We start from the raw sequence: 18,087 nt of genomic DNA, 5'->3' as shown, positions 1-18,087 counted from the left end.
ATTTTTAATTAAACAATTTCTAATACCTAAATAAAACAATTGATTACTAAATCGTTTAGATCACTATAAAAACATACTAATAACTAATAAGTAATAATAATCAAAAATTACAATTTAATTATAATTGATTCAATATTGTGAGTTGTTAGTAAATATAGTAATTACCTACTAATTAATTCAAAACTAAAATACCTACTCGTGTTATTACTGCCTCGCTAGAAAAACACATTAATAAAAGTTGCAATTTTATTTTATCAAAATAAAATATTTTTAGGTATTGATTTATAACTGTTATTATTGATAATACAAATTATTGTCACAGTTTAAAATGTTATATTCAATTTATAAACCTAATAATGCCATATTAGTCAATCAACGTTGAATCAGATTAACATTCGTAAAAACGTATGTACAATGTACATATAAATCATATTATATAATACGTAGAGAGATTTTCACTCAGACCTTCTTAATGAAATTTCATTTGTATATTATATAGTGTAAAATCTTATCGATATTAATTAACAAAATTTAATATTTTAAATGCTTATAAATAGCATTAAAATAACCGAAATATTTTGAAAATTAAATTATGTAAAGAAAATGCCAATCTTAATAACTGGTAAAATTTTCAAATACCTACGACTTTTTGAAGAATATAACAAATATTAAAAATCCTTGGAGCATAAATCGTTATCGTTACGTAGATAATCTAGTAAAAATTGAAAACTCAAACGTTCATAACATTTTTCCTATAATGACGCATCGAATTTTCTCAATAACTATTTGAAGAAATTTATGAAAAACAGTGTTGAATTTTAGATTTTTAACAATGATGTATACAGCATAATTTGTCGAAATAATTCTTCAATTTCAATCTTCGGGGGTGGTTTCCGATGGAAAAGTGAATATCCTAAAATTAAAAATACAATTTTCAATAAAAATCGAGAAAAACAAAAAAAACTGACGGAAAAACGGAAATTTTTACGCAAAACCAGTTTTCAAACTAATTGATTTTTTTATAATATATAGTAGTAACTGAATAACTAATCACAGTAAACACTTGAAAATTTCACCAAATGATTATATTAGTGTTATCTATATACAGTTAAATTTTCAAAGTATTTCGAATTTTTTTGAGCTATTTATAGACAACTGGAATTTTCGATTTTTCTGAGAATTTTTTTTTTTGAAGTGTCGATAAAAAAATTTTGGATGACCAAAAAAACTTGAGAATTTAATACAAGGTTCCTTATAAGTGGTTCTTAATATAATTAAAAAAAAAATTATCGTTAGTACCTAACAATTTTTTTTTTATCAGGGTTTATAGCTCAAATTTTTACGAAATAAGTCAAAATCGCAAACATTTGCAAGAATTTTGTAGTATAAAAATCTTGGTGTTTATATCTTAGGTTAAAAAATTCGACCATAAGTTTTCCTTAACGTAGCTATACTAAAAACTCAAAATATCATTATAGGAAATATTGTTATGAGCGTTTGAATTTTAAATTTTTACTAAGTCGCCTAACGATAACGATTAATGTTCAATAATTATTATTAAATAATTGTTATTATTCAAAAAGTATAAGAAGTAAGTATAAGATACTTGAAAATCTCACCAGTTATTTAAATTGATATTTTCCTTACATGATTTGATTTTCAAAATATTACAACAATTAATAACAAATCAATAACAAGTAGTATATTTATAAAAAAATATCATCAATGATTCGCGCGCTTTTTAATCTCTTAATACGAAAGTTTTTATTTGGTTCCGATAAAACAAATTGTCATGATAAGAACGGTCACGTATACCTGTAAAATCCTAACAATAATACATGAAACCTCTGGAATTTGAGACCTACCTACCAGGATCGCATGTTCCTTATTCAGTTTTGACGTTGTCGGCACTCGGTAGTGCAGCACTCTTGTAGTCATTACTAAAATAGTAAAATTACCATCATCACATATGTTCCTATTTTATAATGTGTTTCAATCCTTGGCGTCTTAAACGGTTTAAACGCGTACTCAAAACGTTTGTAAAATGTCTCCAAAATGTTTCTGCAATCATTACAAGCCATTTCGCGACTGACTGATTCATATTAATAATATCAATAATAATAATATATAACATAATAATATGCTCATTTAGGTATTCTATATAATTATATAAATATTATGAACTTATAAGTATATCGATATTATTGACAATAGTCGAGTTATTATTATTGGAAATCATTTTTTTTTATAGTTAATAAATAGGTACATTATTACCTATTTAAATATTAAATAATAATTTAATGAGTACATGTTTTTTTTTACTTATTTTTAAATTTTACTTTATGCAAATGTATTACATAATTCACGACTTTTAATAAATATTATGTGGATTATTATGCTATTTAATAGAGTGAATGAAAAATCCTTGTTTTTTTTATAACAATCAAAAATCAAAAAACATTATTCACAATTTTTTTTATTACCGTTGAAGATTCAAATTTGTACGAAATATGTTAAAATCGCTATAATTTGCTAGTAATTTTGTAGTTTAAACATTATAAAATTTTATGTGTTTATATTAAGGTTAAAAAATTTAACACTAAGTTTTCTATAAGTTTTCCATCAAGCAGCTATAAAGAAAACTCGAATCATCATTATAGAAAAAATTTTAAGTGGGTTTGAATTTTAAATTTTTACGACATTGCGTAACGATAACAATTCATCCTCAAATGATTTTAGATATTTGTTATTATTCAAAAAGAATAAGTTGTAGATACTCGAAAATTTCACAAATTATTTAACCACTTAAATATAAATATTATACCTAAAATAAATATTATCTTTACACGATTTGATTTTCAAAATGTTTTGCTTATATATATCTGTAGGTATTCACAATTTAAGATGTACTAATTGCATATTTTAAATTGTGTCCGTATTTAATAACTCTTATTCGCTTGCCTTACAATATAATATTCATGAATGTATGTAAAATGGCCGATTAACTCGAATAACTACTCATAGAGTTTGGATCAGCATTGCAAATTTATTTGCTAAATTTGATGGCATATTGGCATATCGCCTAGTCGGATATCGCATCATCGCAATTTAATAAACATATTGAATAATTATTATGTGTATTGATTTTATATTTTATTCTATGTATGGTATGTCATACCTATACCTATGAATTATTATTACGATATAAATATTAATTATATACTATTATTTCATTATTTTCATTGTTCGTTTTTTCGTTCATAAGGTAATATCACAACTTTGTTAACTATTAATGTGAATCACATTATGTGATTCAATGGCCTATTCAAAATAATACTTTCAAACACTAAACTAAAAAACTGCACGAGTGAAGAGACTATAATTGATTTAGTTTGATACTCTGCGACAAGTCAACATGACATGAGTACCTATAATTATATTTAACTCATAAGCTATCTGTATTCTGTGTACCTTTAGTCAAAATATCCAAAATCATACCATAATACGTTAATGCCATTATATATTCAGATCCCTTAAATATTTGTTACAGTGTTTTATATAGAATTAAATATTGTACAACATTATATAACTGCAGCAAACATATTGTATTCCGTATTGTGGCATCCTCGTAAGGTAAAAAAAAACGTCTCCGATCGTTGATTTATCAATAACTATTAAATATTATTACTCACTAATCTAACTTACATTTTCGTTATATTATAATATTGTAAACAAGACAATACGAGTAGGTACCTGAAATTTATTTGTTTCTTGTTTCAAATCGACCGCTAGATAATAAATTCGGGCGACGAATTCAGTGCACGTCGCTAATGCCGTCTGCTGGCCAATATTTTATATATTTGTATATTACCTAAATAATATTATGATTCGGCGCGTATATAGGAACGTCTCACCACCATTCGTCTTCCGACGCTATCTTTTTCGTTCAAACGGTCAGAACCACTGACATACAACGTATAGAATAAAATATAAAGTCAATACACGTAATAATTATATAATATGTTAATAAAATTACGTTAATGCGATATGCGACTAATGTAAATCTAACAGCAAAGTTAAAAGTTAAGATAGAAAATAAAATTAACTTAACTCAGTTAAAAAAAAGTTAATTTTTTTTCAATTCATAATATTCATGTCAATAATTGCACTAGTATTTTGATTTGTACAAGCATTTACCAAGACGCTTAACACTGTGTAAACATTAAATTTAAAATTATTATTATTGTACATACCTACTACATTGTTACTAGAAACTTATAGGTTACATCTATACATAAAAAAAATTTAAATAAACTTAACTGTAAAATAATGATAATTAACTATAAAAAACTAAGTTAAAACAGTATTAAATTTAACTGAATAAGTTATTAAGTTAAAAACAAAAATAACTAACTAGTCAAGTTAATACAATACATATAATACACGTAATAATTATATAATATGTTAATCAAATTGCGTTAATGCGATATGCCACTAATGTAAATCTATCGTCAACTTTAGGCAAATAAATTTGCAATGCTGATCCAAACTCTATTGAATATTCGAGTTAATCGGCCATTTTACGTACCTACATTCATAAATATCGTAAGCAAACGAATAACAGTTATTAAATACGGACACAATTTAAGATAATATACAAATCAAGCATATCTTTATTCATGAATACAGATGACAATGAAAATGCAAAAAAACCATAACTGTTGGTTTATAGTTTATAGTGTTTCGGTTTCGTTAAAGAATTACCATTTCGACTAACTTTCGATTGAATCACCATCCATTTGTACATTATTGTTGAGTCATTTTTCTCTATTTAGTCGCTGTACCAACATAATCACGAAAAAATTTGCGCACCTGTGGTCCATACCGTAATACGTTAATGGCATTATATTATATTCGGGTGTCTTATACATTTGTAACAATGTTTTATATTGACTTAAATATTGTATAATATTGTATTGCTGCAGCAAACATATTATTGTGTTCCGTATTGTGGCGCCCGAGTACGGTAAAATAAAACGTCTCCGATCGTTAGTTTATCACTTACTATTAGTTATTATTCACACTAATCTAACTTATGTTTTCGTTATATTATAGTATATTATAAACAAGACAATACGAGTATCTGAAATTTATTTGTTTCTCGTTTCAAATTGACCGCGACTGCATTTGCGTGACGAATTCAATACACGTCGCTAATGCCCTCTGCTGGACGCCTGGACCATATTACATTACCTGTATAATTTTACGGTTCGGCGCGTATATAGTAACGTCTCACCACTGCTCGTATTCCGGCGTTACCATTTTCGTTCGGCCGGTCGGTCGGCAGCTAGCTGCCGTTGCGCTCCCGTGTTTCGAAGAACATTCGATAGATGGCGTTCGCAGGCACGGCATTTTGACGACTCACTTTCGGGCGCGTCGTTGAGCTTTTCGGGGGCTCCGCGATCACCGGTTTTTGGGCTGGCTACAGCGACGACGCTGAAAATTCGCGCCGGTCGCGGTCCGGACGCGGACGGGTCCGATTGACTTACGTCCGTACCAGGGAAAACCGCGAACAGCAAACACCGGACTACTGCTAGGCGCAGTGACCCGGCTGATGATATATAGGGAACCCAGAACACCTCCTTCGACATAGCTCCGGTTCCCTTTTCGAAATAATCTTACGCCTTTTATTAAATAGGTTATGTTTAGTAAAAGTCGAGAGATTTTTCCAAAGGGGACCCCAAACGAGCCCAAAAAAAAAAAAAAAAATAATAGTCTGATCAAAATTGGTCGGACTTCTTTCACAATATAATTTTATCGTACATTATAAATTATAACATACATTTTTCATCATCACCTATAAAAAATAAACAATTTTGAACAAAAATTGCCTTCAACCTATATCCCTGAATAATAAGTACCTAAATATTTCATGATATGTTTTTACATAAAGTTATTAATACTTATTTAATTTTTGATGAAAACATTGCAATTATTTTATTGTTTATCATTATTATTTAATTAGTTTATTATTAGTACAATAATACATATTTTTATCAAAAATATTTTATGGTATAAACAGTGTGAATAGGTTCATATTAATATTATAGATATAATATCTTAAAACTGATCTAAATATCTGCAGAATATGTTGATAATATCATTGCATTTTAGTCATTATACAGACCATTAATTTTAAAATATATGTAAAAGTTCTAAGTCCCAAAAAATAATGTTGTGAATTTTAACAAAATAATTCATCGTTACATCAATTACATTGTTATTCATCATTGAAGTATGCCATTTTGTCAATATGTGGACTTCAAGTACATCTATAAAATAAAATCTTGTATATGTATTTTTTATAATATTATACCGATGTGAAAACAACTTATGTGGGATCTTGTACTTCTTAAATTATTTTTCAATTGTTTATTGTATACAATATACACATAGAGACACAAAAAACACACTTCATTGTAAAATTAATACATTTATCACTCCACTCAGAATCTAAAATTATCAATCATCAGTTTAAAGTTAAAATAATTTATCAATAGTTGTATACCTATGTCCTACATGTATATAAATATAATATATTTGATTGTAAAATTCTTATTACAATTAAATACTTGTAAATATATTTTATATAAACATTATTTTTTTATTTAAATAAAATAAAAAAATTCAAACATAAGTATTATAATATTAATAATATTATTGTATGATATTTTGACATTTGGGTAGAACTGTAGAAGGACCAAGTATATTCATATTTCATACTAGCATAATGTTTAATATATTATAGTGATATTAGGTACTAAATATATGGTACATACTTCATAGTAAGTACTATAATATGTGTACATAGGTTGGAAACGGAAAATAAATTGTTAAAATTGTTATTAATTTATTATTTATCAGTTTATCACCTATACTCGAATTCAGTACAATATACTTATTACTCATAAGTTAGACTAATTTTATTAAATATTTATGTATTGAAAACGATTAGGTAAGTTCATTAATATTCAAGTTTGTTTTATGAATTATTTATTATTGCTAAAAATAGGAATTCAATAATTTATAATTAAGATATGCTTACTTTTGCGGTTTTCTATAAACCATAAATATTTTACTAGACATAATTTTCAATGGATTATATAATTTGGTACCAATACTTTGATATTTTTGGCTGGAGTAAAATTGTAAATAAAATATATTTAAATATTGTATGTATTAGCAATGTACAACGATCAGTATTATAGTTAATAGTGATACCTACAATCTACATTAATATTTAGTAAATTAATAGGTATCTTACATATTTTCTGTTAAGTAATCTATTTCCAATCAACTATGACATACCTATTAAATGTGCAATTCTAATTTTCAATGTTTGTTTATAAAAAAGTCGGCCTTAGAACCACACATTGCTGTTTATATTGTCAAGAACTAAATTTAAACTAAACTTAACTTAAAAATTTTAACTAAATTTATTAAAATCATTAAAGCTTGAAAATTATTTTGAAATAGGTACTTATACAATTAAGTAATGAGCTAAGGTTCAAAAATTGTATCCCTTAAAAACATCACTGGAAATCTTAAAAATTGTTCAGTATAAAGTCACTATATTTTTTTGATATTCAATACTTAAATTTTAAATGTATTATTATTATTATCTTCAATCTATTTTTGCTATTTTATTATTATTCAATAATTAATATTAATCCTATACGATACAGTACACATTTCAATAAATCATATTGATACATAATAGATACTTATTTTTATATGAGTACCTATATTAAATAATATATACAACAATAATGAAATTAATTAAGTTGTCGGTATATAAATAATCAATCAATTTAAAAGTATATTTAGTATACACATTATATAGTAGGACTTGAGAATGTCCTAATACGGTTGATGACAATATGCGTTGAGTGGTATACACCACGGATTCCTATATTCTGTTAAAAATATTATTCGGGTACATATTTTACAAATTATAAATTTAATCTGTAATATATTTGTCCAAATCAATAACAAGTACCTAGCAAATGTGGTCAAGTCAATGAAAAGAATTAACTGTGGCTAGTTAAGTTAATTCAATAAAATTTCCTTCAGTTACAGTTAACAAACAAAAAAAAAATTAACTAGATAAGTTAAAAGTTAAGATAGAAAATAAAATTAACTTAACTCAGTTAAAAAAAAGTTAATTTTTTTTCAATTCATAATATTCATGTCAATAATTGCACTAGTATTTTGATTTGTACAAACATTTACCAAGACGCTTAACACTGTGTAACCATTAAATTTAAAATAATTATTATTGTACATACTACATTGTTACTAGAAACTTATAGGTTACATCTATACATAAAAAAAATTTAAATAAACCTAACTGTAAAATTAAAGATAATTAACTATAAAAAGCTAAGTTAAAACAGTATTAAATTTAACTGAATAAGTTAATAAGTTAAAAACAAAAATAACTAACTAGTAACTAGTCAAGTTTAAAAGTTAAAAAAGATTAATTTTTTAACAAGTTAATGCCCACCATTGGTACCTAGTATATTTATATGAAATATATTTTTCATTTTTCAAATCAAAAATTATTCGCGTGTGTTTTAATCTTTCAATACGAACGTTTTTATTTGGTTACCGATAAAACACATTGTATTATGTGTATCTGTAAAAGCCTAACGAAAATACATGAAACCTCTGGAATATGAGACTTACCTATCAAGATCGCATGTCCCTCTCCTTCGGTTTTGACGTTGTTGTCGCTCGGCAGTAGTTAAGTACTCTCGTAGCACTACTAAAATTACCATCACCGCATATATTAACATATGTTCCTGTTACATATGTTTTAATCCTTCGCGTCTCAAACGGTTTTAACGCGAACCAAAAACGTCTTCTACAACGTACACCCTTTCGCGACTGGTTGATTCATATTATTCTTATTAGTCATTAGCAAGTAGGTATTCTGTACAAGTATAATGAACTTATAAGTAAATCCATATTATTGACAAGTCGAGTAGGCATTATTGGTGTTCGAGCGAACGTACGAATTTAAAATATTATAATATGCCTCACCGCCGACCGACACACACACACAAGCAGACACAATGTACCTGTAAATTGTATTATTGTTATTTATGTTTAATTTTTATCTGTTCCGTGTATTATATAACAATGTGCCAATTATTATTATGATATTTATTATCTCTAACGCCGTCGCCTCGCTGGCTAGGCGAGCTTCGTTAACACGGCCGCCGTGACAGTTTTGTCTTCCTCCGCCCGTCGTCGCAGTAAATCCGCCTTGAATAATATTATAAAATATCATCTATGTATACTGATACAATTTGTTTTATATGAATATTATTATTGTAAATCGTACTGCCGCTAATCGTCATTTTTATACCCTTTTTTTATATACTACATATGCTCGATATACATATTTTTGTACCTTATTGCGTGGGCGCTAATCGCCACAACATATTAATAAATTGCATTACTTTCTTTTATATTTACGTGTGCGCAAATCGCCGCGTTATTATTCCATTATTATTATATTTTTTTTGTATTACAATTTGCCGTCTTACTATTGATTTATTGTAATTATACTTAGTTGTGTGTGAATTTTATTGAGTGTGTAGGTAGCAGCTGGCCAGCAGTGCTCCGACAATCTGTGAGTTTTTATTTATTTATTTTGTATTGGTTTATTATTATAATTTATAATTGTTAATTATTATAACGAGCCAAAAGGGCTGTTTTTCAATATTATTACTAAGAGTTTGCAGCTCGGATAGCTGCTATTATATTATTATTATTATTATTGTTATCTATTAATCTATATCAGAGTTATATTCTGTTGTGCCATAAGGGCTTATAATATATACTTACTATTATTTTGTCGTGCCATAAGGGCCGTATTATATTTATATTTTATACTGTTCAGCCACAAGGGCCATGCAGTAATTCTATTTGTTTATTATATCTGGTTGTGCCGAACCGGCATTTTGTTATTCTATGTACATTTTTACTTGATGGGCCAATCTTAATTTTTTTATATTAGGTATTATATTATATTTTTTACTACATTTACAGTTGAGTTACCATTATTATCAGAGTTACCCGTGTCCCTAGTTTTTAAGTTTTACACACACAAAATTATACACATATCACCGCACACTAACACTCTCAGAGCTTGCTCGACGAACCTGTCCACTTTCTGTTGAGTGCTAATCATATATAGTTTAATACACACCTTAAACACAGGTCGGTCGGTGTGTTCGGCGCGCGAAGTATTTCGGTGAACGGGCGTCGCGTACTATCATTGTTCGCACCCGGCCCGTACAATTGGTAACAATGTATTTTTATATTTAATAAATAGGAACATTATTATTTATTCAAATACTAAACAACAATTTAATGTGTACATTTTTTTTTACCTTTTTTTAAATTTTACTTTTTGCAAATTTATTACAGGATTTTACGACTTTTACTGCATATTATGTGGATTATTGTGCTACTTAATAAAGTGCATGTAAGTCCCTGTTTTTTTTTATAACAATAAAAAAAATCAAAAATCTATTCACATTTTCTTTTATTAGCCTTTTTTTTTTTTAATTTATATCCATGGTTAAAAATTTTAACAACAAGTTTTCAACAATTTTTTCTTCAAAAAGCTATAAAGAAAACTCGAAGCGTCATTATAAGAAAAATGTTAAGTGCATTTGAATTTTAAATTTTTATAAAATTACCTAACGATAACGATTAATGTTCAAACGATCTTAAATATATGTTATTATTCAAAAAGTATAAGCTGTAGATACTTGAAAATTTTACCAGTTACTCAGATTGGTATTTCCTTTACATGATTTGATTTTCAAAATATTTCGCTTATTTTAATGCTATTTATAGGTATTTGAAATATTCTTATTTATTTATTTATTTATTTTTTTGTATAAATATCTATCAAAATTTTTTGCAAAATTACTCAAAATACTTCAAAATTGAATACAAGGTTTGTCATAAGTTAGTTTTATAGTGATTCAAAAATTATAAGAATACATCATAAGCACAATTTTTTTTTATTAGCATTTGAAGTTCAAATACTGACAAAAATATGCTAAAATCATGAATGTTTGATAATTATTTTGTCCAATAGTGAAGAGTTGAAAATTTAATACAAGATTTCCCATAGGTTTGGCTTACAATAATTATTATTGTAAGAGAACTTGAATTTTGGTGGATTTAGGCCATTAAAACTACCTTTTTCACCAACCACTAGAAATTATATCCTAGGCTGACAAATCATGCCGTTCAGAATCGTTTTTTGAATACAATGATACATATCATTGGGTTCAAATTTAATATATTCATTATAGTGACTTACTATACCGACAAATAATCTTAAGACATTCATAACAATCATTTAAAGAAAAAATAGAAAACAATACCTATGTTTAAATATGTAAAAATTGTATTCTTTTCTTTTTTTAACTTAAAAAAAAATAAAAATAAGAAACTATCATTGATTATAAAAATGAATCACATTCTTTACAATATGAATAAAAGAAAATAATACAGTTATTTTATTTAATTGGAAGGTAAATGATTAAAAAATATGTATATATTTAAAGACAGCTCTCTATGTTAAAATTACATTAATAGAAAATTAAAATAAATAAGCACTGATTTCTCACAATCAACAAAATATTACAAGATATTCTTAGTAACCAAATATTTCTTAATCCCTAAATTAATATTAAATATTATGTAAAAATTTTATTTTTATTTTGTTTACACTTTTTACTCTAATAAACTTGCAGTATAATTTGGTAAGTAATGATATATAAAAACCTAAAACTTTCGACCGAATCCATGACAATTTGAATAATAATTTTTAAAGATTATCTTAAGAAAGCTTATTTTAAAGTAAACTTATTATTAATATATATATATATATTACTCTTTCAATTCTTAATAATTAAAATAATCAATATTTAAAATATAAACAAATATATTTATTTTGTACAATGCATGAATATAGAATACCATAAATATTTTAAATTAGAATATCAAATCTTGATACTTAAATTAAACAATTGATGAGAATCTTTAGTCTAATAGTAATATAATATATAAGTTAGTTATAAAATAATGAAAAACATTGTTCATACTTTCTAAACTTTTGTATTATAAAGGAGTACTTTTTTTTATAATAATATAGTCTTGTATGGTTCATGAACAAATATAGGACAAATTAAAAATAATCTCATTATTAAACTAATACATTACATTAAATAACAAACATAATTTATTTTCTGCACAAAATAAAATTTGTTTTAGTTAGTTTCTTTTTACCCATTACATTATATTCAAAACTTAATTATAACAAAAAGTTGCATTAACTTAAAAAAAAAAATGAATAAAATATTAACATTAGATTGTATTCTATAGTGTTGCAGGATATGGGGGTGGTGTACTTGAAGAAGCCACAAAGTATGGATCAGTAGGTGCCCATTCTTTATTATATCGAGTCAACACTGGTGTTAACACATCTTTACGTAATATTCGCATTCCATTTATGGCAGTAATTTTAATAACTTTGGCTAACTCACTATTATATTTAACAGAATTTTTATCAGTTTCAGTTATATCATTAATATCAATATTTAAGTAATTATCGCTACTTTCATCATCATAAACAGAACGTAATGCTATTATAGGAACTGATTCTTTAGTATCAAATTGATTAGTATTTTCCAAATCTGTAGAGCTTTGTAATTTTTCATGGAGCTCTTTATTGTATTCAATAGTTAATATGTATTTAAGTTGTGTAGTTTCTGTGACTATATCTTCATCGATCAACAAAAAACGAATAAAACTTGTATTCTTAGTAGATGTTTCATCATTGTCTATTTGATAATCTAAAAGACAATTACCATTAGAAGGATGATCACAAAATGCTTCGTTTAGAGCTTCAAGTAATAATTTCATTGAATAATTATCACTGATATCAGACGATGGTTTATCTGTTTTATTATTACTGTTGTCATAATAATTATAAGATTGAACTGCGGCCTGTTGGACTCTGCGTACGTATGTTACTGCAAAACAACAAAGAATTCATAAATACAAATTTAATAATTTATAAATATAAGTTTAAGTGCTTTAAAAACAAGATTTTATGTTTATTTTATACAGTGTAGTTTGTAAAAATTAAACTGAAATCACAATATTTAAAAATGATGAAATTTAATAAATATAAATTTGATTAATAATGAATAATGTATACAATATACATATAAATATATATATATTAATTTTTATTATGCTTCTATGGAAGATAATATGTCATACTAAAAAAAAAATTAAAAAATAGGGTTTTAACTTTTCTTTTAGTTGTTATTATTGTTAAACTTTATGAAAAATTTCAATTAAGTATTCTCAAGCTATGAAATTCATTATACAAAATTTTGAATACTTTTTATTCATTATTATTAAGAGGAGTATGGTGTGTAATTTCTCCTACTGGTTTATTTAAGCTACTTAATCAATCAATTTTGAGAATTGAAATAAAAAGTGTGTACCTTAATTAGTTTTATTTTAGACTTTAACTATACATATATGATTGTATTAATTACTCACCAAAATCTATCACTGTTGAGTCTAAACATTGATCTGTTATAGCATTTAACATCATTGACATCATGGCTCCTTGTGGTGTTATACGACTTAATTTTGAACTTAAAATTCTTACTACAAATTTTTTATTTAAAGTAGCATTGGCGTCACCTGATTTGGTGGCATTTTTATTACCAGTTGATTGAAAGATTCCAGTTACTGAAGCAAGTTGTAATAATTTGTTATCATTCTTACAATCAGTGGCCTCAGGAGTTAATGGTGTTACTGTTTGTTCTGATGAAATTATACTGATTATAGCACGCATACGCACTGTAGCAGCAGAAGTTATTTGATTACGGCGATCATCATAATTATTAATGCCATTTTCTAAATCAACAAAAATCTCGACATTGATATCGGTCATTACATTATCTAATTCTGCCATGGTTAATTTAGACAGTTTAATTAGTTGTTTGTATTGAGTATATGCTAGAACCAGTTGTGAAGGTGGTTGTATCATTGATGGTGTAGATTTTAATGAAATCTTGAGTTTGTAAAGCTAAATAAACAAAGAATTTATTAAAAAAAAACACATTAGAATCTATAACTCAGGGCTTATTCTAAAATGTATTTGAACATACTTTACATAGTTAAGAAAGCTAGGTGTGCACTTGAAAAATGTTTTACATAACTGATTATTTTACAAAGAATAGAAAAAAAAGTGTTTTAATATTTTTATTTTTATAATATGAAAATAATAATTTTCTTTTATAGCTAAATAACCAATGGGTTGAAAATAATTAATCATAAGTTATAATATATTAAGACCGTCTTACATATGTTTAATATAGTTAAAACCGATATATATATATTTTACTTATTATACTAACATTTTTTAATTTAAAGCATTAAAATTTAATAACTAGATATTGATAAACATAAATTAATTTCTATTATGTTATTAGAATAAGTTAAGTATGGGGAGAATTTTTTTTTTTACTGACTTACTCTTTTCAACTTAATAAACGAATCAATTCACTCTAACATAAATTTAACCACACAAAATTAGTTCTACTGTAAGCAAGTCAAAATTATTGTCAAAAAACAAATGAAAAAAAATTAGGCAAAAAATTGTTTGTAAGAAGTATAATATATAATATGCTGATCTTGTTCTAAAATACTCGTAGTACTTGTCAATATTTAAATATTAAACTTCTGGTAAACAATTATTAAACGTAATTTTAAAAAATACTTACTAAAAAATTATTATATAATATTTATAATATTATACAATATTTAGTTTATATTAAATAATAAATATGTTTAATCTTATATTTTGATATACTGTTTAAAATACAATCACAATATTTCACATGTATTTATTATAATTTAGTTGGAATAATTTTTCATTAGTTGATTTGATAATAACCTATTTTTTTTTTTTTTTTTTTGAACAGTAAAGTACCTATATTTTGTCCATTCTAAGGATCTAGATATTAGTGCGATAAAAAATCTGAAAATGTGTTTGCCGTGAAATTTAATTGAGATTAATCATACTTTTTAATGAAACATACTACAGTACAGCCAGTGAAAAATTAACCGCAATACCAGTGCTCCGGGTGGCCGAATTTCATCAAGAAACTAAATTTTTTTGTCAACGCTCACTTTTCACTCGCCGTAGTTTCAAACGGAGAATCCCTGGTTACGCTAAAATTCACCACTAGTAACACAATGGTCACGGCTCATTTTTTGCTGGCCATACTGTAATTATTAACTAGTTGGTGAAATATAGATGAGCATGCGGGAGCGGTCTGCTATTTTGTTTACATTATAGTCACTTAACTGTTGTTTTATGCAGTTATAAAAAAATCCTTAGAATAAGCCCTGTAATACATTGTATATTCAATATTCATACCTGGAAATTGGTATAACATTCATATAATTGATCTGCTAATAAACAGTATTGCAATAGATTTGAGCCGTTATTATTCATTTTGTCCCACTTAGTTAAACACTGTATATAAAATGCATCACTGGCCACATATTGTTGCCAGTAACGTTCTTGAAAAATCTGATTAGTTTGATACTGGCGACGTTGTTGTGTCCTACGTAATGTTCCCTCACTGTATCCCAAATTTATGGATGAATTATCCATTTCCAGTAAAATAACTTCAGGCGCCTTATCTGGACGGCCACATTGTGCAATTATAGACCACCTTACCATAAAATTATGACTGGATGCAGGTGAATTTTCTTCATACAAATATGGTAAGGAAAGGACAAACTTGTCGTTGCGAGAAGGCTGCATACATGAACTCGAATCATCTGTCGGTAAAGAAGATAGGGTGGAACTTTGAAAATCTGATAAATGCACACGTTGTTGTAATGGACCTATAAAAAATAATGAAACAATATTAAGCAAAGGTAACTAACAGTTTAAATAAAATTGTAGCTCAACTCACCAACTTTATGACGTGAAAGAGCACTTATAGCATCACGTAGTCGAGGACAAAAGTTTGCTATAGCGAAATCGATAGCGGCATCTTCATCTACTAATAATTGTTGACTTTTATCACCATTCTGATCGTAGTCATTTCGACGGATACGGTCTTGTATTGAATGTTCAACGACTACCATTATTACACCGGTAAATTCGTAAAAATATACAAAAATCACGGACTAAGATTTTAGTACGTGGTAAAAATTATACTCGATACCTATATTTATTGTTTTCAATAACTAAAGCAAAAGTTATATCGTTAAATGACTAAAAAGTAAAAACATGAATTATTGAGTCGTACTATATCGTACAAAACTACAAAATCAAATCATGTTACATTGTTACTTATTATTTTATAATGGTTGTTATCATTAAGAATGACAATCTGTTATCAATAATATAAACATGCTTTGAAGCTTATAAAAATTGTTATCTATATTATTCGCGATAAAAAACGAAGTGGCTGACACCCGGTGGAGGTGGTATGAAACGTTATTACGGAGCCGGCCGCCGTGCGCCGACATGAAAACTGAATAGGTCGATGAATACAATGTAATATTGAGAATTGGCCATAATTTATTAACCAAAATTGGTATTTTGATTTTGTCATTTTGATTACACTCTCGCATTTGATAGACGGTAGCTGCTTACTCATAATAATTATAGATCATTCTTAATTATTTCTTATTATGCCACAATACCAAAACTTTGCAAAAAACAAAATTACATAAATATTGTCACGTTCCACAATATAAAACAATGTAAGATGTTAACTTATTACTACTACATTTACAAATTATATTGTCTGTGTACAATTTACTACTCTGTTTTACAAATTATAAAGAAACAAGAGTGCAACTGTAAACATGTACAAAATATTTATTTTAATTTCATTCAACAGATATATATCAAGATGATGTGACTTTCCACACTTTTCCTAAAAATGTCATCCTCAAAAAAAAGTGGTAGCATGCTTTAAAAATGAATATGTAATGAACCACAGATAGGTATTATATATTATATCAGTAAAGTGTGTAATAATAAAATTAGTAACGATAGTGTAAGTATTATATTTTTGACCTGAAATGTAACTCTAAAATAAATAAATTATAATAAAAACTTAACAATCTTAGTATATGAAATACCTTAGAAAGTTAAACGGAAAGATTAAACTAAAAAGTTTACAGTATATTTTTATCATAATAAAATTTTTATTAATGTTAATATTTTTTATAATAAATATTATACCTATAATAACCTAATTTAAAATTGTGTTTGCTATTGTTGAAACAATACAATAATAATTTGTGTTTTTACAATTAATTAAGATAAGTACGTAATACTATGTTTTTAAAAATAGTAAAATAACAATATTGATTAAAATGTTTTGTAAAGTGTTTTATCGGTGACTAAATAAAACTGTTTAGATTGATAGATTAAAAAGCAGGCGAATCATTTTTTATTCAAAAAATATATATTTTATAAATATATTGCTTGTTATTAATTTGGACGAATCTATTATAGATTAAAGTTATTATTTGTAAAATATGTACACAAATGTTTGAATTTTTTTATTTTATATAAATAAAAAAATAATGTTTATATAAAATATATTTACAAGTATTTAATTGTAATAAGAATTTTACAATCAAATATATTATACTTATATACATGTAGGACATAGGTATACAACTATTGATAAATTATTATAACTTTAAACTGATGATTGATAATTTTAGATTCTGAGTGGAGTGATAAATGTATTAATTTTACAATGAAGTGTGTTTTTTGTGTCAAATTTTTGTTTTTAACTAATTAACTTATTCAGTTAAATTTAATACTGTTTTAACTTAGTTTTTTATAGTTAATTATCATTATTTTACAGTTAAGTTTATTTAAATTTTTTTTATGTATAGATGTAACCTATAAGTTTCTAGTAACAA

The 18,087-nt window shown here is 26.0% G+C and overlaps 1 protein-coding gene across 1 annotated transcript; it reads right to left on the bottom strand.

The window, feature by feature from the left end:
- Positions 1–12,019: 12,019 nt before the first annotated feature.
- LOC114129759 (uncharacterized) lies at positions 12,020–16,514 on the bottom strand. Its single transcript, XM_050206742.1, has 4 exons — positions 16,107–16,514; positions 15,560–16,035; positions 13,669–14,203; positions 12,020–13,127 (listed from the first exon to the last, which is right to left on the bottom strand). The coding sequence occupies exons 1-4, from the start codon at positions 16,279–16,281 to the stop codon at positions 12,472–12,474; spliced, it is 1,842 nt and encodes a 613-aa protein (XP_050062699.1). The 5' UTR covers positions 16,282–16,514; the 3' UTR covers positions 12,020–12,471.
- Between the last annotated feature and the right edge of the window lie 1,573 nt (positions 16,515–18,087).

This window comes from Aphis gossypii, chromosome X, assembly GCF_020184175.1.
Source record: "Aphis gossypii isolate Hap1 chromosome X, ASM2018417v2, whole genome shotgun sequence".
In the NCBI taxonomy this organism is placed as follows: Eukaryota; Metazoa; Arthropoda; class Insecta; order Hemiptera; family Aphididae; genus Aphis; species Aphis gossypii.
The sequence above is the reverse complement of the archived record's forward strand: the minus strand, read 5'-3'. Positions and strand labels throughout refer to the sequence as shown.